This window comes from Lagopus muta, chromosome 19 (assembly GCF_023343835.1).
Source record: "Lagopus muta isolate bLagMut1 chromosome 19, bLagMut1 primary, whole genome shotgun sequence".
Taxonomy (NCBI): domain Eukaryota; kingdom Metazoa; phylum Chordata; class Aves; order Galliformes; family Phasianidae; genus Lagopus; species Lagopus muta.
The window spans coordinates 9564744-9582647 of record NC_064451.1 but is presented as its reverse complement, the minus strand read 5'-3'; the positions used below and the strand labels follow the sequence as shown (position 1 = coordinate 9582647).

The 17904-nt window shown below is 50.6% G+C and overlaps 4 protein-coding genes across 17 annotated transcripts in view; 2 read left to right on the top strand and 2 right to left on the bottom strand.

Annotated features, from left to right (window-relative positions):
- Positions 1 to 6632, bottom strand: part of GAPVD1 (GTPase activating protein and VPS9 domains 1) — a 31117-nt gene extending 24485 nt beyond the window's left edge. For 4 of the 12 annotated variants that reach the window (XM_048965671.1, XM_048965680.1, XM_048965681.1 and 1 more), the window contains exons 1-3: positions 4241 to 4302; positions 4024 to 4068; positions 1576 to 1664 (exon numbers count right to left, since the gene is read on the bottom strand). The gene's annotated coding sequence lies outside the window, so the exon portion shown is untranslated. Of the gene's footprint in view, positions 1 to 1575; positions 1665 to 3385; positions 3464 to 3495; positions 3694 to 4023; positions 4069 to 4240; positions 4310 to 6542 lie in introns of those variants that run through there. The other 8 variants (XM_048965674.1, XM_048965673.1, XM_048965676.1 and 5 more) reach the window with 8 other exon arrangements.
- Positions 6633 to 6745: 113 nt separating this feature from the next.
- HSPA5 (heat shock protein family A (Hsp70) member 5) lies at positions 6746 to 10959 on the top strand. 2 transcript variants are annotated; one of them, XM_048965683.1, is made up of 9 exons: positions 6746 to 6865; positions 7039 to 7171; positions 7389 to 7620; positions 7879 to 8016; positions 8222 to 8334; positions 8423 to 8813; positions 9120 to 9357; positions 9524 to 9691; positions 10071 to 10959. In XM_048965683.1, exons 2-9 carry the CDS (start codon positions 7056 to 7058, stop codon positions 10631 to 10633), a joined length of 1959 nt encoding a protein of 652 aa, XP_048821640.1. In that variant the 5' UTR covers positions 6746 to 6865; positions 7039 to 7055; the 3' UTR covers positions 10634 to 10959. The 2 variants fall into 2 exon arrangements, with proteins under 2 accessions (XP_048821640.1, XP_048821641.1); XM_048965684.1 differs by having other exon boundaries at positions 6759 to 6865; positions 7036 to 7171.
- A 104-nt stretch (positions 10960 to 11063) lies between these two features.
- On the bottom strand, positions 11064 to 14169 carry RABEPK (Rab9 effector protein with kelch motifs). 2 transcript variants are annotated; one of them, XM_048965686.1, is made up of 7 exons: positions 14004 to 14169; positions 13771 to 13916; positions 13548 to 13700; positions 13286 to 13447; positions 12794 to 12943; positions 12516 to 12665; positions 11064 to 12264 (listed from the first exon to the last, which is right to left on the bottom strand). In XM_048965686.1, the coding sequence occupies exons 1-7, from the start codon at positions 14060 to 14062 to the stop codon at positions 11969 to 11971; spliced, it is 1116 nt and encodes a 371-aa protein (XP_048821643.1). In that variant the 5' UTR covers positions 14063 to 14169; the 3' UTR covers positions 11064 to 11968. The 2 variants fall into 2 exon arrangements, with proteins under 2 accessions (XP_048821643.1, XP_048821644.1); XM_048965687.1 differs by having other exon boundaries at positions 12516 to 12662.
- Positions 14170 to 14185: 16 nt separating this feature from the next.
- On the top strand, positions 14186 to 17902 carry PPP6C (protein phosphatase 6 catalytic subunit). Its single transcript, XM_048965688.1, has 7 exons — positions 14186 to 14316; positions 14432 to 14527; positions 14602 to 14667; positions 14967 to 15108; positions 15991 to 16070; positions 16212 to 16421; positions 17228 to 17902. Exons 1-7 carry the CDS (start codon positions 14242 to 14244, stop codon positions 17474 to 17476), a joined length of 918 nt encoding a protein of 305 aa, XP_048821645.1. The 5' UTR covers positions 14186 to 14241; the 3' UTR covers positions 17477 to 17902.
- The last annotated feature ends 2 nt before the right edge of the window (positions 17903 to 17904 follow it).

Sequence of the window (17904 nt, the reverse complement as noted above, 5' to 3'; positions counted from 1 at the left end):
CCGTTTATTCCATGCTTGAGAAACTACAAATAATTTACCAAGCGCTCTCTTTTTGTGTTTTAAAGATCTGTGGTTCACTGCTCAGCAAAGTAGGAGATGATCTTCTCTGAAGAATACAGATTAGCTCCCTAATCAGGCAAGGTTTTACATCTGTTGGTGCTTGTTGGCGTTTTATTCCTAGTGTGAGAGCCTGATAACCAGGCATGCTGGCAGCGATGGCCACTCCTTGGCTGTGTAATTATGTCAGGTTACACTATAAATGAAAGAACAAAAATGCTAGCAGAGACAGAACCAGATGCTGTCACGTCCTTATGCATTCCTAGCAAATTCAGACAAACCTGTATACAAAGCTCTCTTTAAAAAGGAAAAGCATGCTAACAAAAAACCGTGACCCTAACCAGTGGTTACAGCTCATGCATTTATGCTATTCAAAGATGAGACTGAGCAAGGAACTTCAAGGATGCAGTGATTCTGATGTATTTAACTGGGGCAGTCTCAGACAAATGATTAGAAAAAAGAAATGCTGACATCACTGTCAAAGTTGTTTGAGAAGTGAACAATAACTTCTTGCAACTCATTTTTATTTTTAGTCACAGAATTTTAGGGCTTTCAGGAAAACAGCACTGAACTTGATACTGCCTGTAAAAATTAGCTTTTGTTTTGGACTGTCACCTGTTGATGTCAACTAGGGAAACGAATCCATTTAACTGCACCTACTGTGATATCTGTGGAACTACTGTCTGTCTTTTCAAGTGCTTTGCAGTGTAAAGCTGTATTTAATGATGTTCATGGTTTACCAAACTTTAACAGTTTTAATTGGCCGTTTGAAGGTGATCACTTGGAGGCTCTACATTTCTGAACAGAAAGTTAGTTCAGGTGGTTATCCTCAAATCCCAGTCAGCACAAAAGATAACAGCAGCCTGGAAAGAATACACTATTTCTAGTAAGCAACCACTGATGCAGCTGTTAGATTGCCAATAACTTCTCCTAGAGCTAAGGGCAATTAATCAAAAGAGAAATTAAAAAAAAATTAGCTAATACACAGAAAGCAAGTACAACTCCCAGACAATCTGGAGCCCAAATATGCACGTACATAACGTGTCTGGTCAGAGAAAAAGCACAACAGAACAGCAGGGAAGACTTCCACAGAACACTGCTGTGATTTGTAATGTCACCTATCGATACCTTATCAATATGCCACTATCTTTCAGACTCTTTTCTGTCTGCACCACAGAACACAAACATAATGAAAGTGAGAGGAGAACTGCTTTGAAACTGAGCTGCAAGACATCAGTGAGCATGACTGTTTTCTCAGGAACTGTGAAAATCCACAGGGCAACATGCTGACTGTCTGACAACAGTTTGTGCCCTACGTACATGAAAAAGGGATCAGCAGCTTCCTTGGCTTTACAGTCCTCCGAAATATTAAACTTGTTGGCAAGTACCAATTGCTACCAAAATATACCTCTGCAGATGAGGAATGCCTCACTCGCTCCTATTACCAATTATTAGGAACAAATTATTCCACAGTCATGCAAGCATAGCAAGAATCAGTGCAAACAAGTGGGTGTTCACCTTCCGTGACTGGCAGACGTCTGAGAACACTAGAGATGGAAAGCTGGAACTGTGACACATATGGACCTTCAGCAGCCTTCAGACTCACTCTAAAGAAAGCATAAAGCACAGTCAAAAACAAACCAACCAACCCAGTTGAACAAGATGCACATGCTATCCCTCTCTTCACACACTGGTATTCACATAGCCTATATCTGAAAAGGAAAACTACTCTATCGTTAATACACCTACGTGATGCACTGCTCCCCTCCAAAAGCCCCTTCCCTTCATGATCAGTACAAGCAGACAACAGCTGCATTCTTTAACCTTCCCACGCTGCACAGCATTCACGCCATGCCAGAGCTCAGGACAAGAGCTTTAAGAAGCAATTAGCCACACTTACGTATTTGGTAATGCACTGCAGCAGGCCGTAACAGAACAGACAGGACGGCAGCCACCTCAGCTGCTACTAGTTCCTGTTTATCAGCTTCTCATACACACAGAAGCCACCCAAAATTACCCAATTAACTACTTTACAACGATCATCCGTCGGACTTGAAATAAAAAGTGTCTGCGTGCAATTGTATGAAGGAGGCGGTTTAGGAAATTTAGAAATCCAACTGTCTGATGCAGTTGAAGAAATAACAGATATTAAATAAGTCCCACTATCTGCAAGCCATTTTTCAATCCAGGTAACTTCATTTTAATAGAAAAATATTTCAATTATTTTAAGACCGCTTAATAAGCTACTAACTGGAAAACTTACTGCAGCAATTCAAACAATTCCACCTCACAATGCCCCACCACAACAGACTGTGTGAGCTGACAGCATCTAAGATGTTTTGCCCTACTATCAGCATGCTCTGAGTTCTTCAGAATCCAGAGCAATCTATGTCTTTGGTAAACACGGACATAAACTGTTTCTCGCATTTAGAAGTCCCATAAAGCACTCCCTGAATCTTTAGGTGCTGAATAGCAGCACATGGAGCGTGTGTTTTGTACTGTGGCACACAGAAACAAGTGGCACCTCTGTTACACATTTCTGCAGTTCAGTTGAGAGAAAAGAGTAAGCAAAGCAGCAAATACTGCCACCGTACACTAAATTCTTCTTCCTCCTCCAACATTTCCTGCTCATGGTTATTTGTTCTTCCTGTGTCTGCTAAGCAAGACTCAGCTTCCAAAGCAAGTTTGGGCAGATCAACTGCAGGGAGGGCAGGGCAAGGCCAAACTGAGATTGTTCCTTCTTACTGAGAAAGAATTCTTAAGCAAGCTTGAATAGCTTCCATGCTAACTTACCCCAGGTGAAAGCATCTCATCTTCATTAACATTTATAGTAACAACAAGCAAGCCTTCTTTACATAAGCTAACAACCTATCTCCTAATGTTGAGCTAAAAAAAACCCAACATTTTTCAGTTCACCATGACTTAGGATTTACCTGCTGAACCCTCACATTATAATGCCCACCACATCAAAACACACAACGTGCAAAATGCATTTCAATTTGCTGCAATTCAACTATCTAATCAACATTAACACAAAACAAGCACCTCGAGTTTGCTTCTGCTCAGTGGCTGCTGTGCAACCAACACTGAACACAAGCTCTGTGTGCAAGAGCACTTCATTTCTCGAGTCCCTTATTAACAGAGCGTATCAGGAACGCATAGGCTCAGCTGCCTACTAAATTGTCAGCTGCGGTACTACAGCAACGCACAAGAGTCAACAGGGGCACATAACCACCAAAACCTGCTCCAGTAGCTCGTGCTGTTAGAAAGAGTCGCTCGCCCTACATAACGAGCCGCACCAATTAACTTCCAGGCAGAAGTGCAGAACCTGAAGTTGGTGGTTCCACAGCCCCCCGCGCAGGCTGTTCGCTCTCCTGGGCCCGCAGCACCGCGCAGCCAAACCCACACCTACGGCACCTGCGACGTCCCGAAACCCACCGCAGCGCAGCCGCTCTGAAGCCCTTTTTCTGAAACCACCAGCGCAGCCGACGCCAATTTGCAGAAGCGTGCTTCTTTCAGATCCCCCCAAGCGCAGCTCCCACTCGAGGCGCAGCCGCACCGCGCGGCTCCACCTCAGCGGCGGGCACAGCCGCTCCTTCAAAGCGCGCCGTCGTGACTTTGCAAGAACGAGAGACGGACACTCGCCTGACCAAAGTCCTCCGGCACGAAGCCTCTCGGCGACAAAAAAAAAGGAAGTCACGACACTGCCCAAGTTACAAGTTCTAAACCTCCGTCAGACGGAACCCGTAAACCCGGCGGTGCCGGCGCTCACGCCGCTCCGCAGCCGCGCTGTCCCGCCGCAGAGCACGAAGGGCCGCGAGGCGCTCCCGCCTGGCGACCGCCGGCGCTAACATGGCAGCGGGCGGAGCGCGGCCCGCTCAGCTCCCGCGGCGCGGACTGCGAGCGCGGCCCCCGTCCGGTGCTGGGCGCCTCCCCCCGCCCGGGGAATGCGGACGAGATCGGCACCTCGGCGCGTCGGCCTGCTCCTCGCAGCGCTTCCCGCTCGGCTCCCTGAAAAAGCAGAGAGGGGTCGGTTGGGCCCGTTCCGCTCTCCTTTCCTTTCCTTTCCTTTCCTTCCCCTTCCCTCCCTCCCCTCCCTTTCCCTCCCTTCCCTTCCCCCGCGCCGCCGGTGGGGATCCGAGCGGCGGTCCCAGCCGCGCGGGCTGCGAGCCCTCTCCCCTACCCGGCCCCGGCTCCGTCGCCGCCGCCCGGCTCCGCTGCGGCCCCGAGCCAGGCGCGGCGCGGCACTGCGCAGGCGGCGGGCGGCGACGCCGCGCTCCTGGGACATGTAGTCCCGCGGCCATGCGGTCCCGCGGCGCCGAGCCCCGGCCCCCGTTCTTTCTTCAGCCCCCACCGAGGCCGCGTGACGGCGCAGCATCTCTGGTGTGGGGCTGCTGCTGGGTGGCGCGAGGAAAAATCGGGCTCGGAGCGGTCGCTTCGCGCTGCATGGCTCTGATGGGCACCGTTCCCTGGGTTGCGTCCGGACGGACGCCGCCCTTCTCCCGCGGCTGCTTTACAAGGGAGGGCCGTAGGGCTCGGCCGGCCCTGCGGATCGAAACGCACGGTGACGAGCAGTGGAGTATGCAACGTGTAACAGCGCTGCGTGGGGCAATCTGCCTCACGTAATAGCACTGCTTAATCATAACCAGCATCACATGCGACTGCACAATCACAGCTTGTGCTTTAGTTGATGGTCACAAACTGATTTTAACTTTGCCCTCCTTTCTCAGCTGTCCCAAGATCCTCAGAAAGTACAGAGCTCACTGGCTGCCCGCAGGAATGGGGCCTTACACAGCTTTGCCGTGGGAAGCAGGAGGCTGAGATCAGACAGCTGAACGTACAGGTACGGCCCAGCCCCACCTGTGCTCCTCATAACACATGTAGCTCAATTAGAAATACTAGGGAAATCTATGTCTTAGGACATAACTTAGTACACACATAAAAAAATTCTTCCAACAGAGGTATTAAGAAGCTTGTTCTCTTAAAGAGAAAAAGGGCTGCACCATTTGTAGCCCAGCTCTCACCTGGGCACCTTGTTACACTGTGGAATGGTAGCAGTAAGCCAAAACCCAGCATGAGGGCATGGCATCCAGGCTGCAGCAGGGGCAGGGGTGACTCGGGTGGGAAAGTAACACTCCTCAGTCACCATTATTGCTTTTTCACGTCTAAGCCATCTGCAGAGCTCTTCTCTGCATCAGCTCAGCACAGCAGCCACACATCGGTGCTTTGTATTTCTCAATCTCCAAACTATTATGTGTGTGTCTTTTTCGTAGCTGACACAGTTACAGCCTCAAATCCTCTCCTCTGATAAAACAGTGCTTACGTAATTGAATTTTAAATATCCAAATGACTTTTTAAAAACAACCACGGCACACAGAAATGCAAGAACAAAAAAAGTTCCTTGAGCCCAAACACACACATCAGCAAAGCATTATGTCTGTACGACACAGCCAGCTGGCACACCGTGCTCCTGCCTGTAGCGCAGAACACGGGCTGCATTACAGCATCGCTGCCCTTAAGAGAACTGAGGGGAATGAGCCTGAGGCCTGCAAGCATCAAGATGTCTCCTTATCTACACGTGGCTTCCCGTGAAGAGATAAAATACGTTAGGCACAGTTCTTGGGATACGCAGTTGTAGCGAAGACAGTTCTTTAATAAGGCTAAGCTCAGTAATTTGCATCAGGATTCTTCAAAGAAGATGTGAATTCAATGCAGAAATAATTGAGTAAAAGAAATAAATCTACAACGATATATAGAAGACTCTGAAATACACCTCCTAATAGGAAGAACAGCACCCAGATGAGAGCTTCAGAAAAGGCGCACTGTGAGCAGTGGGATCACAGCACTGCCCTCAGCGCTGCCCAGCTGCGAGGCTCCCAGCATGGGGCAGCACCACGGCTGCGTTCTTACAGCGTGGCTCAGGGCTGTCTTTGGAGCCACGCTTTTATACAGCCCAGAGTTATTTCTGTTACGATTCAGCCCTGGTTTACGACGATATCACCCAATGGTTCACGAATCTCATTTTCTCATGTCGCGACTGACCCAGGGCCCTCAATTCCTTACACTAGTGCTCAGACACGACCCCAGGCCCGCTGCGTGAAGGTGCGGCCCTGCTGTCAGTGGGACAGCGCGGCCCGGCGCTGATGTAACCCGGCGTAACGCCGGGGCGAGGCGCGGCCTGTCGTTGTCCGGGTGCCAGCAGCAGGCGCGAGCGGGCGCTGCCGGCACGGACGGACCCGAGCCGAACTCTGCGGAGCTACGGAGAGCCCGCCCGCACCTAGGGCCCTGCAGGGAGGAGGCAGACCGCAAGGCGCGGCCCTCCTTCCGCCCATGTCTCCGGTCTCCGCCGCGCTTGGCCGAGAAGGCTCGCCGTCGCCAGCCTTCCCCCCCCCCCCCCCCCCCCCCCCAAGCACCGGGGTCGGTTACCATGGAAACTTCCAGAACGTCGCCCCCCCCCCCCCCCCCCCCCCCCCCCCGTTCCCTACCCTGGCCTCGCCGCCACGGCCGCCCCCAACCAATGGGCTTCTTCCGCTTGGCTCACGCTTCTCTGTTGATTGGCCCGCGATACCGGCGGGGTGAACCAATCGGGTGGCAGGAGGGGTGCGCGCCAGGCATGTCAGAGCAACCGCCCGCTCCTCACCAATCAAGGAAGGCCAGCTTAGTAGCAGTCGGCCAATGAGCGCTCTCCAGCGAGGGCTCTGCGGCCAATGGCGAGCCTCCACGAAGGAGTAACGAAGGATATATAAGGGCGCGCGGCGCGGCCTGGGTGTTCAGCGGCAGTTGGTGACACGGCGGTTCGTGTGTGACGGTAGGGGCGGTGGTGGGGCCTGCTGCGGCCTGCCGGGGCCTGGTGGGTGGGGTGGTGTGGGGGGCTGGCTGCGGAACTGGACTGAGCCCCGTGGGTGGGGGGGGGCAGTGAGGCCGGATTGGGTCGCGCCGCGCATGTGGCGCCTCCATTTTGTGACTGGCGTTCCTTAGCAGGGCGGCGAACGGGCGGCATGAGGCACCTCCTGTTGGCGCTGCTGCTGCTGTGCGGAGCGCGGGCGGACGACGAAGAGAAAAAGGAGGACGTGGGCACGGTGGTGGGCATCGACCTCGGCACGACCTATTCTTGGTGCGTAAGGAACCGTCTGTTGTGGGGATGGGCATCGTGGACATGGGGCTCAGGGTGGGGGGGGCTGGGGTGAGTGGCTGGGTGGGGGAAGAGGGCGGGCGGGAGAGAGAGAGAGAGGAAGGGATGAAGGAGCTGTGTGCTCCGGGGAGGGGTCTGGCAAGAGCTGGGTGGGGGAACCGTACCCCTGTGCCGTCTGACTGCTCCATTTCTCCTTCAGCGTGGGTGTCTTCAAGAACGGCCGCGTGGAAATCATCGCCAATGACCAGGGGAATCGCATCACTCCATCCTACGTGGCATTCACGCCTGAGGGGGAGCGCCTGATCGGGGATGCGGCCAAGAACCAGCTGACATCCAACCCTGAGAACACTGTGTTTGATGCCAAGCGGCTCATAGGCCGCACCTGGAATGACCCCTCGGTGCAGCAGGACATCAAGTATCTGCCCTTCAAGGTGTGCCTCATGAATAGGGGTGGGGGGGGTGGTGGCAGGGTTCTAGCTTTTGTGGTCAGGAGTGGGCTGCAGGAGCTGTGCATCTCTCTTGACTTGGGGGGGGGGGGGGGGGGGGGGGGGAGGGGTATGGTAGGTAAATAACAGTGCTGTTCTAAGCAGTCTGTGGTTTTATAGCCTTCTTAAGAAGGGCTGTTGATGTCTAGAGTACAGACTCTATGCTTAAGAACACCTGGAATACACCAGTCTTTCTCATTTCAGGTTGTTGAAAAGAAAGCTAAGCCGCATATTCAGGTTGATGTCGGTGGTGGACAAACAAAAACATTTGCTCCAGAAGAAATTTCTGCCATGGTCCTGACAAAGATGAAAGAAACTGCAGAGGCTTATCTGGGGAAGAAAGTAAGTTTGAATATTTATGACAGGAACTTAAAACAGTTTTAAAGCTAAGGATAACCTTGCAGTCCCAGACTTTGTTCAGTGCTGTTGGCTTCTTAGGCAGCCCAGTTGGTTGGGCTCAGCTAAAATGATTTCTTGCTATCAGAAGTGATAAGATTATTTCTAAGGTACATAGCTTTCCTTAATCTAATTGTTTTATTTTCTGCAGGTTACTCATGCTGTTGTTACTGTGCCAGCCTACTTCAATGATGCTCAGCGTCAGGCTACAAAAGATGCTGGTACAATTGCTGGATTGAACGTGATGCGCATTATTAATGAGCCGTAAGTAGCCTAAACTACCTTGCCTGCTGGTTATTTGGGAATGGGGTTTGGTAATCAAAAGTTTCCTGATCTGGTTACTTCTATACAGAACAGCTGCTGCCATTGCATATGGATTGGACAAGAGAGAGGGTGAGAAGAACATCCTTGTGTTTGACCTGGGTGGTGGAACTTTTGATGTCTCCCTCCTGACAATTGACAATGGAGTCTTTGAAGTTGTGGCTACCAATGGTGACACACACCTGGGTGGAGAAGACTTTGACCAACGTGTTATGGAACACTTCATCAAGCTCTACAAGAAGAAAACTGGAAAAGATGTCAGGAAGGATAACAGAGCTGTACAGAAACTAAGACGGGAAGTAGAGAAAGCAAAGCGAGCCCTGTCATCCCAGCACCAAGCTAGAATTGAAATAGAATCCTTTTTTGAAGGAGAGGATTTCTCGGAAACACTTACTCGTGCCAAATTTGAAGAACTGAATATGGTAAGGTTACAAAGCTGAAGCTACATTCCCTGAGCTCCAAATTAGTGACTTGCTAGCAGTGGTGTGCTGTTTCACTTAACTTAGTTACATTTAAACAGAGTAAAAATAACTTGCTACTTGAATAAAAAAGCAAGAAGTTACTTCCCAGGGTGTTTGGGACTCAGCATGTTACTGACAGCTAAGGTCTTAGGAAGGCTGACGATGAGCCGCTTGATGATCACTCTAATTCTTGGTACCCTAAGGGTGCTTAGTTTTGAAAATGGGCGTGGGAATGCGATCTTACTGTTCTAACTTTCTTCTTTCTAGGATCTGTTCCGTTCTACAATGAAGCCTGTTCAGAAAGTTCTGGAAGACTCTGACCTAAAGAAGTCTGATATTGATGAGATTGTTCTTGTTGGTGGTTCTACTCGCATCCCCAAAATACAGCAACTTGTTAAAGAGTTCTTCAATGGGAAGGAGCCTTCTCGTGGCATTAATCCAGATGAGGCTGTAGCCTATGGTGCAGCTGTTCAGGCTGGTGTTCTCTCTGGGGACCAAGACACAGGTAATGACAACAAATAGTATTGTTGGCAAGTGATAGAATGGAGTTTTCACAATCATAAGAAGCTTAATGTCTCTAACTCAGACTGCTGTTGCCAGTGATAGACTGTTATGCTTCTGCAAAGAGGAGCTGAAGTCAGTCATGCTCTGATGCACAATCTTTTTTACAGGTGATCTGGTGTTGCTTGATGTGTGTCCTCTGACACTTGGCATTGAGACAGTTGGAGGTGTAATGACTAAATTGATCCCAAGAAATACTGTTGTTCCTACAAAGAAGTCTCAGATCTTCTCCACAGCTTCTGACAATCAGCCAACTGTGACAATTAAGGTCTATGAAGGTAAGTGCCCTAGAGCTGAACTTTCTCATTCAGATTTATGCTTGTCTTGTCAGAAAGCTGTGTGGTGCTGTCAAGAAGCTTATGCACATCTCCATACAGAGAAGCTTGATAACAGTGTTAGCTCAGACTGTTCACCAACTGAGACAGCTCTGATCAGGCAGCTTGAACTCAAAAGCTATTCCTGTGGTTCTTTTCAAATAGTTTTTCAGTAGTTGTGATTGAAAGGGCTTTTCTTCAGAGTAAGGTACTGTAGGCATCTAAGACAGACATCAGGTTGGAATTAAAACCTCAGCTTTGGAAAGCATGCACCTCGAGTCAGGTGTTGCACAAAATGCAAACAAAGGTTAGTACATGAAACTGTATCAACCTGTTGTTTTAGGTGAGCGTCCCCTCACCAAGGACAACCATCTCCTGGGAACTTTTGATCTGACTGGAATCCCTCCTGCTCCTCGTGGCGTCCCACAGATTGAAGTTACCTTTGAAATAGATGTGAATGGAATCCTTCGTGTCACAGCTGAAGACAAGGGCACTGGGAACAAAAACAAGATCACAATTACAAATGATCAGAATCGGCTTACACCAGAGGAGATTGAGAGGATGGTTAATGATGCTGAGAAGTTTGCTGAGGAAGACAAAAAGCTTAAAGAACGCATTGATGCCCGGAATGAGCTGGAGAGCTATGCGTATTCTTTGAAGAATCAGATTGGGGACAAAGAGAAGCTGGGTGGCAAGCTGTCCTCTGAAGACAAAGAAACGATAGAAAAGGCAGTGGAGGAAAAGATAGAGTGGCTTGAAAGCCATCAGGATGCAGACATTGAAGACTTCAAATCAAAGAAGAAGGAGCTAGAGGAAATTGTTCAGCCAATTGTTAGCAAGCTGTATGGAAGTGCAGGCCCCCCTCCCACTGGTGAAGAAGAAGCAGCAGAGAAGGATGAGTTGTAGATACTGGCATCTCTGAATGTTGTGTGTGTATATATTGGACTCAGGAACACTTGTTAAAATATTGAACTCTTAATTTGGAATGTAACTTTGAATCTTCACCTGTGAGTGGAGCTGGAAATGCTGGCCCAAAGTGGCTGTTTACTGCGTTTCGTTAGCAGTTGCTTGATGTCTGGGGAGGGAAGGGTAGCAGGGGTGGGAATGTAAATGAGAAATGGGTTTAGAAATATTGGCCATGGAAGCATTCTATTTAACAGCTTGGTCATGTGAATTTGGTGTAGAACTTTTCTACCTGAAGTGACCACAATAAATTTGTTATTTACACTGGATTTTGTTGTAGCTTATAATTTGTATTGACTGAGTTCAGGTTAGCTGTCCTAAAGGCTTAATACAAAGAAGGCTGCAAAAGCTTTCAAGCTCAACTATGCTGATTCCGCTTGGTGCTAAAAGTCAGTTCCAGTCCTCTCCTTTTTTGTAGTTTGGTTTTTTTTAACATCAAACAGGCTGTAGCAAACAGCTCCAGAAGCGTGGACGTGGTGCCACTATTGGAATGAGAACTACTTACAAGCACTGAATTGTTTCTGCAGTGTAGCATTGTGCTTCCAGCTAATTACACCACACATTTGTTACAAAGCAAAAAGCCCAGGGGTTAACCTGAGCACCCAAGGGTTACAAGCGCTTGTAACAGTAACCTAAAGGAGAGAAAGGTACCTTGTTAAACCTGAACTGGTAAAGCTGGTACAGAAGCAAAGGGGACAATGTGCATCTACCATTGACTTTTCTGAAGGAAAAAAAAAAAAACAGCCTGCACCAAAAACTGGAAATGGCCACCTCAAGGTCAATCTTTACACGTGAGAACAGTGGTTCCCAAATGCAAGTAACACAAGTAGCAAGTCCAGCTCTCCCTACTTTGAAAGGTGGCTTTTCTGATGCAGGAGAGTCAGGGGTTTCTCATTCACTTATATTCAAAATAATTAAGGGCATTTGTCTTATACTATCTCCCAAATCTTTGTAGATAACCTCAGTTTTGCAAGTGGAAGTAGCTTTATAGTCAACTAGGAGCATGTGAGCTTCAGGGAGAAAGCTGCCTAAAACCTCTGCAACCCCCAGCTTTTCACCTTCCAGCAACACACAAGCCAAGAAGCTGCTGAAACCACAGCAGCCGCAGCCTACCAAAGGGGCTGACGTACCTACTTGTAAGCATGACTGCACACCGAAAGCAGGACTGCCACCCTTATGAGGGCAAGAATTTGTTTATTGGAAATAGTGAACTTAATCAGACACTGCTACAGAAAACTTGTAAGGAAAGGGATGGTACTGTGAAGGGCTGCAGCTGGACTATTCAATCAAACTTACAATGCAGTCCCTATATATCTCTGCTTGTGTATCCATCCCACCAAATATTAACAGCAGATGCATCACTGTGTCTTCAGTACGTGTCTTCTCATCCTGGCCTCTGCAGAGGTGGTCAGCTCTGTCACCAGCTGATGCAGCTGGCTCAGCTTTATCTTCCCTACTAACAGCTCCTGAGTCAGCGTTGTTGCCAGCCCGCCAAGGAATGACACACATGGCGTGGTCCAGTCTCCCAGCAGGCAGAGGAGAATCAAACTGCAGGAGTGTCCACTGCTGCTCCTCTGCAGTACAAAAATACATTCACATCTTAAAACATCACTTAACAGACTCAAAAGCCATGCTGGAACAGTCCCATTGCTGATTATACATCAGTCTGTAGTACCATCTAGCCTTAACTATTAGGTCTTGAACTGGTATATTTCCAGTGCAGTGACACTGATTGCTAAGAGAATGAAGCCTAAGAACTAAAACCACAATGTATTTTCAAACAGACTGGCATTTACCATTACAAAGCTGAGAGAAGTCTCCCTACCTATATGATACTTGTATGTAGTATCTAGCGTCCCATCTGGACCTATTCCACCAAAAATGTATAAGTGGTCTTTAAACACAGCCGACGAGTGGGAGGCCCGTCCTCCTGGCACATCACCAGTGGCTGCTATCTTAACCCACTTCATGTCTGCTGTTGCACAAAAAGAACAGAGTTATGGTTATGCATTATTAAACAAAACAAAAGAAACAAACAAACAAAACAAAGCAAAACACATCATAGCACAGCTATTGTTCTAAGATACTTATGGCCCTTCTTACTTGTATCAATGCAGAACAGATCATTGTAAAAAATATCACCAGCTAAACCTCCATGTATGAAAAGCTTGGTCCCAGCTGCAACAACAACATGTCCATGCCGAGGAGAAGGGGGATCGCCGTGGGTTTCAGGCTGAGTCCATGTCAAAGCAACTGAAAAATGAGAATGTGTGTGTATGAGGAGGAAAACTGATAGCTCTACAAACCAGTAGCCCCTGAGTCTTGCTGGGGCTCCCTTCTGGTGCATGCAGGGCCATAGGAATGAACAGAACAATACCAACAGTTCACGAGAAGTCCCACAGCATTCCCCATCCCAAATTTTTACACTGCCACTTTGGCCCAAATTTCCTATCACAGTACAGAGGTGAGCACGCATCAGCAGCAACCTTCACCCCTCCCTTTAAACTTGCAGCCAAGGCTGACAAAATCTGGGAGGCAGATCTCCAGTGCAGTGGGCAGTTCTCTGCTGGCACAGCCTGTGACACACAGAGGTACCTGTGTCAAAGACGTGAAGCTGCTGGTCTTTAACCGGCTCTGCTCCTTTGTCTCCCCCTCCGAAGACATACAGACAGTCCCCTACAGCTGCCGAGGAGGTGTGGAACGTCCTGGGCAGCGGCGGAACACCCTTCACCTCGGGACTCTCCCAGGTTCCTATTTCTAATTAAGAAAGCAAACACGGCAGACACACATGAGTTCCGCGGGGCCGCTCCGTGCCACGGCCAGGACCCACACCCGCTTCGCCGACGTCTGCACTCACCGGGGTCCAGCACTTGGACGCAGCTCCGGTTCCCGGCCCGGTGCGCGCCGCCGAACACCCAGAGGCGCGAGGGACAGCAGGCGGACAGGAACGTGGCGTGCTCGTAGCGCGGCCGCAGTCCGGTCCAGGCAGCCGGGGCCCAGAGATGCGCGCCTGCGGGCCGGGCGCGGCGCGGTTAGGGGGGACGGAGGCGGCCCTGCGCCCCGCCCGGCCCGGCCCTCACCCAGCTCCACGAAGTGGGCGTCCGCGAAAGCGCCCGCGGGGTCGGCGCCGCCCAGGAGGAGCACACGGCCCGGCCCGCCCGGCACGAAGATGCAGCCGTGGCCCACGCGCCCGCGGGGCCATTCACCGCGCGGTGCCAGCCGGTACCTGCGGGGAGCGACGAGCGGTGCTCAGCCGCGCCGAGAGGCAGCCGGGACCGCGCCGCCCCCCTCCCGCGGCATCCTCCGCGCTCACCACTTGCCCGCCTGCGGTCGGCAGCCCGGCTCCAGCAGCGGCAGCATCCGCGGCCCCATGGCGGGACCTGGCCGAGCCGCTCTGAGCTCAGCCCTTAGCGCGGGCCGGCCCCGCTCGGCTCCAGCCGCCACCTTCCGGTGCGCGGCCGGAAGTGCACGAACTTCCGCTGGCGTCCGAGGCCCGCGCCGCTTCCCGGAAGTGGAGGGCTTCGCTTCCGGCTCCGAGCTGCTGTCCCAAGATGGCGCCGCTGGACCTGGATAAGTACGTGGAGATCGCACGGCTCTGCAAGTACCTGCCCGAGAATGACCTCAAGGTGGGTGCGGGCGGGGTGGGGCGGGGTCGGACGGGCGGCGGCGGACGGTGCCGGTACCGGTACCGGTATTCTCCCGGTGCTGCTGGTGGTGGTGCTACCCACTGTGCTCCCGCAGCGCCTGTGCGACTACGTGTGCGACCTGCTGCTGGAGGAGTCCAACGTGCAGCCCGTCTCCACGCCCGTCACCGTCTGCGGGGACATCCACGGGCAGGTAACGGCGCGGCGCCGGGACACGCCTCAGTGCTCGGTGCCGCCGCCCGCGCTGACGTGTGCCCCATTCCGCAGTTCTACGACCTGTGCGAGCTGTTCCGGACCGGCGGGCAGGTGCCTGACACCAACTACATCTTCATGGTACGTGCCGGTGCCGCCTCACCCTCGCAGCTCGCGTCGGGCCCGGACCTGTGCTGAGTGCCGGCCCCGGCGGCAGCACCGTGCCTTCCCAGCCCTGGCTGCTGCCCGCGAGGGGAGCTGAGGCGGGTGTCCCGTGCGGCGGCTGTGCGGTCGGGGAGCAGAGAGCGCGTCCTCCCTGGTGGGCTGCAGGCCTCCTTCGGCATCAGGTTTCTTCGTGCACCGTGGAGTTAAAGCGACTGTTGCTTTGCATTTTTCAGCTTTGGTGTTTCTTTATTTATAATTTTGTTTTGACTTTGCAGGGTGACTTTGTAGATAGAGGTTACTATAGTCTTGAGACTTTCACTTATCTTCTTGCACTAAAAGCTAAATGGCCCGATCGTATCACGCTGTTACGAGGCAATCACGAAAGCAGGCAGATAACGCAAGTGTATGGATTTTATGGTAAGACTTCACCCAAGTGATTTCTGAATGGGGGGCAGCATGCCATAAACAACTATCTCGTATTTCCCTTTTAAAATCTGCTTTGTGTGCAGCGCTATGTGGGGCTTTCCTAGAACTGGGTGGGAAATGGTCTCAAATGTTAACACTGTTGTTGTGCTCAAGAAGTAAAGGTGTTTTATTCCATCTCTAGCCCATCTTTTCCTCCAGCATCTCAGTTTTTCTTTGTGTTTTTTTGATGATATGCTTTGGTGTCTTTTAATGAAAGATTCTACATAATTCTCTTTGGGTATAACTGAAAATCATTGTGACATACAGGCTTCAGCCTGCTTTCTTCTGGATAAGGTGCCATAGTGTGTCAACAAGAGCATATATAAACATTTATAAGCCTCATGAGGCTCCAAAGAAATACTTGTCCATCAGTTTTATTGATATATTTGTATAGCTGTAAACGAAGCTACCGTAGCACTTATTTGTGGTGAAGAGGACTTTAATTAGCCCTAACGGGTTCCCTGTTTCTGCCTCACATCTCTTGCATGAAGCGCGATCATATAATCAATATAAACACTGCTGGGTGAGCTGAGGGGCCGTTCCCAGGCAGTCGGTGGGAAACTGCTAAGGTGCTGTCAGTTGTGTTGCTTTTTTCTCTGTTGCTGAAGTAAGAAAAAGCAGTAGGTAGTGAGGTCCTCTCCCTGCTGGTGGACCACAGAAACAGTGAAGAGTGCTTTCCACCCAGCGCTTACTGGTTGCTCCCAGCTGTTTTTTATTTGTTTGTTTCCTTTTTGTTTTACATCTGCCTTTTCAAGTTCTGTTCTGTTTGACTCTGATCATATTGTCTGAATTTCTTCTGGTCTGCTAAGAAGAAAAACGTTCTCTATTTAACAGATGAGTGCCAAACCAAATACGGGAATGCTAATGCTTGGAGATACTGTACCAAAGTCTTTGACATGCTCACAATAGCAGCTGTAAGTGTGAACACCTCACTGAAAAGATGCGAGTAGATTGTCTAAATATAACGTATAGAATTGGTGGCCTCTAAGGTCCTGCTGGAGAGGTTCTGGGTTGGGCTGAAATACCCACTGTTTTGTGTTTCCTTTTCTCTCCAGTTAATAGATGAGCAGATTCTCTGTGTGCACGGAGGCTTGTCTCCAGACATCAAGACACTCGATCAGATTCGAACCATTGAACGTAATCAAGAAATTCCTCATAAAGGCGCCTTCTGTGACCTGGTTTGGTCTGATCCAGAAGATGTGGATACATGGGCCATCAGCCCGCGAGGAGCGGGTTGGCTGTTTGGTGCCAAGGTGACCAATGAGGTAATGATGCGATTCTGTGCTGTGTTCCATAATTGCAGGTGTGAGACAAAGCTTTACTGTAGTGATGGGTGGATTAAGGAACTTTCCCTGTGAGGGAGCTGGGAGTTGGTGTGGAGGTGAAGGAGGTTTTCTTGTGACTTATTGTTGTCCCTTCAAAAAGTGCCAAGTGAGATAATACACAGATCTTGATTTTAAAAAGTATAACTAGAATTACTAGGCTTTGTGTAGAATACTTTTCTAATGATTTGGAAGAAGAAATGCTGTTTTTGTTAACAATGTTTGACTTAATTTTTGTTACTTTGCAACATAGTAAGCAGGCTTCTTGAGGCTAAGAGCCATTGAACTTCCCAGGCTTCTGAACCAGCCCTAAGATGAATTCCTGAGTCATGCTGTGCATTGTTCTCTGTGGTCCTCTGCAGCATATTCAGGAAGGACTGAAAGGTGTGGGCAGCACAGGCCCAGGCACCATGGCCGTCCCGGGCAGGAGCGTTTCTCACTGTTCAGGTTTCAAAACCCAAAGCTGCCTTTTCTGTGCTCTGAGAGGAGAGGTTTGCTCCCAGCACCGTCTGCTCAGTCCCAGCTCTGGGGGTGCTGCTGGGGGCGCTGGGCACAGGGGGATCCTTGCATGTGGCTGGGGGCAGCAGCGCTGCGCTGGGAGCACAGGGAGCGTCCTTAGCACAGCCTGCACCTCAGTGCTGTCAGTGCTGCAGCCCACAGATGAGCCCAGCAGAGCTGCAGGAGGGCTGCACGGCAGGAGCTGCTGCTGGGCCCTCGCAGAGTTCTGACACACCTTTTTTTCTTTGCAGTTTGTCCACATCAACAACCTGAAACTCATCTGCAGAGCACATCAGCTGGTTCACGAAGGATATAAGTTCATGTTTGATGAGAAATTGGTCACGGTGTGGTCTGCTCCCAATTACTGCTATCGCTGTGGAAACATTGCTTCAATCATGGTCTTTAAAGATGTAAATACAAGAGAACCAAAGCTATTCCGCGCAGTCCCAGACTCAGAACGAGTGATCCCTCCCAGGACAACCACCCCCTACTTCCTCTGAGCCGCCCCCGCCTGCTGCCCCCGCCCCTCCTTCTGCCCCTTGACAATATACTTTTTATTGAGCACTTTGCTGCTGAAATGCTGCCTCTTGCCTTTTTTATTTTTAAATTATCTAAATTTATTGTGCATTACGGTGTCTGTAGCGATTTCCTTTTTTCCCCTCCTCCCCTGGATTGATTTGGGCGGAGCTGCACCGCGCCTGCGGCATTCCGAGCGCCGCACGCCGGGCCGAGACGAAGCGTTTCCGTTCGACGGCGGCGGCGCCCGGGGCCGCGCTCATCCCTGAGCTTTTTTGTTTCCGGTAGATTTCAAGAGGTTTCAGCAGCAAAGTTCCCGCAGCCGGGGCCGTCGGGCCGCATCGCCGCGTGCTGCCCGGTGCTCCGCCGCCCCTCCCTTCGTACATTAAAGGAATCGTTCTGATTTTTCAGT

Bases quoted from the DNA above. Each gene is read 5' to 3' on its own strand.
- HSPA5 (XM_048965683.1), top strand. From the start codon at position 7,056: ATGAGGCACCTCCTGTTGGCGCTGCTGCTGCTGTGCGGAGCGCGGGCG. The intron at 7,621-7,878 runs GTGTGCCTCATG...TTCTCATTTCAG, and splicing joins TCAAGTATCTGCCCTTCAAG to GTTGTTGAAAAGAAAGCTAA. The intron at 8,814-9,119 runs GTAAGGTTACAA...TCTTCTTTCTAG, and splicing joins AATTTGAAGAACTGAATATG to GATCTGTTCCGTTCTACAAT.
- RABEPK (XM_048965686.1), bottom strand. From the start codon at position 14,062: ATGGGGCCGCGGATGCTGCCGCTGCTGGAGCCGGGCTGCCGACCGCAG. The intron at 13,701-13,770 runs GTGAGGGCCGGG...CCCGGCCCGCAG, and splicing joins CGCCCACTTCGTGGAGCTGG to GCGCGCATCTCTGGGCCCCG. The intron at 12,944-13,285 runs GTACCTCTGTGT...CTCATTTTTCAG, and splicing joins GCTTCACGTCTTTGACACAG to TTGCTTTGACATGGACTCAG.
- PPP6C (XM_048965688.1), top strand. From the start codon at position 14,242: ATGGCGCCGCTGGACCTGGATAAGTACGTGGAGATCGCACGGCTCTGC. The intron at 14,317-14,431 runs GTGGGTGCGGGC...GTGCTCCCGCAG, and splicing joins TGCCCGAGAATGACCTCAAG to CGCCTGTGCGACTACGTGTG. The intron at 14,528-14,601 runs GTAACGGCGCGG...CCCATTCCGCAG, and splicing joins GCGGGGACATCCACGGGCAG to TTCTACGACCTGTGCGAGCT.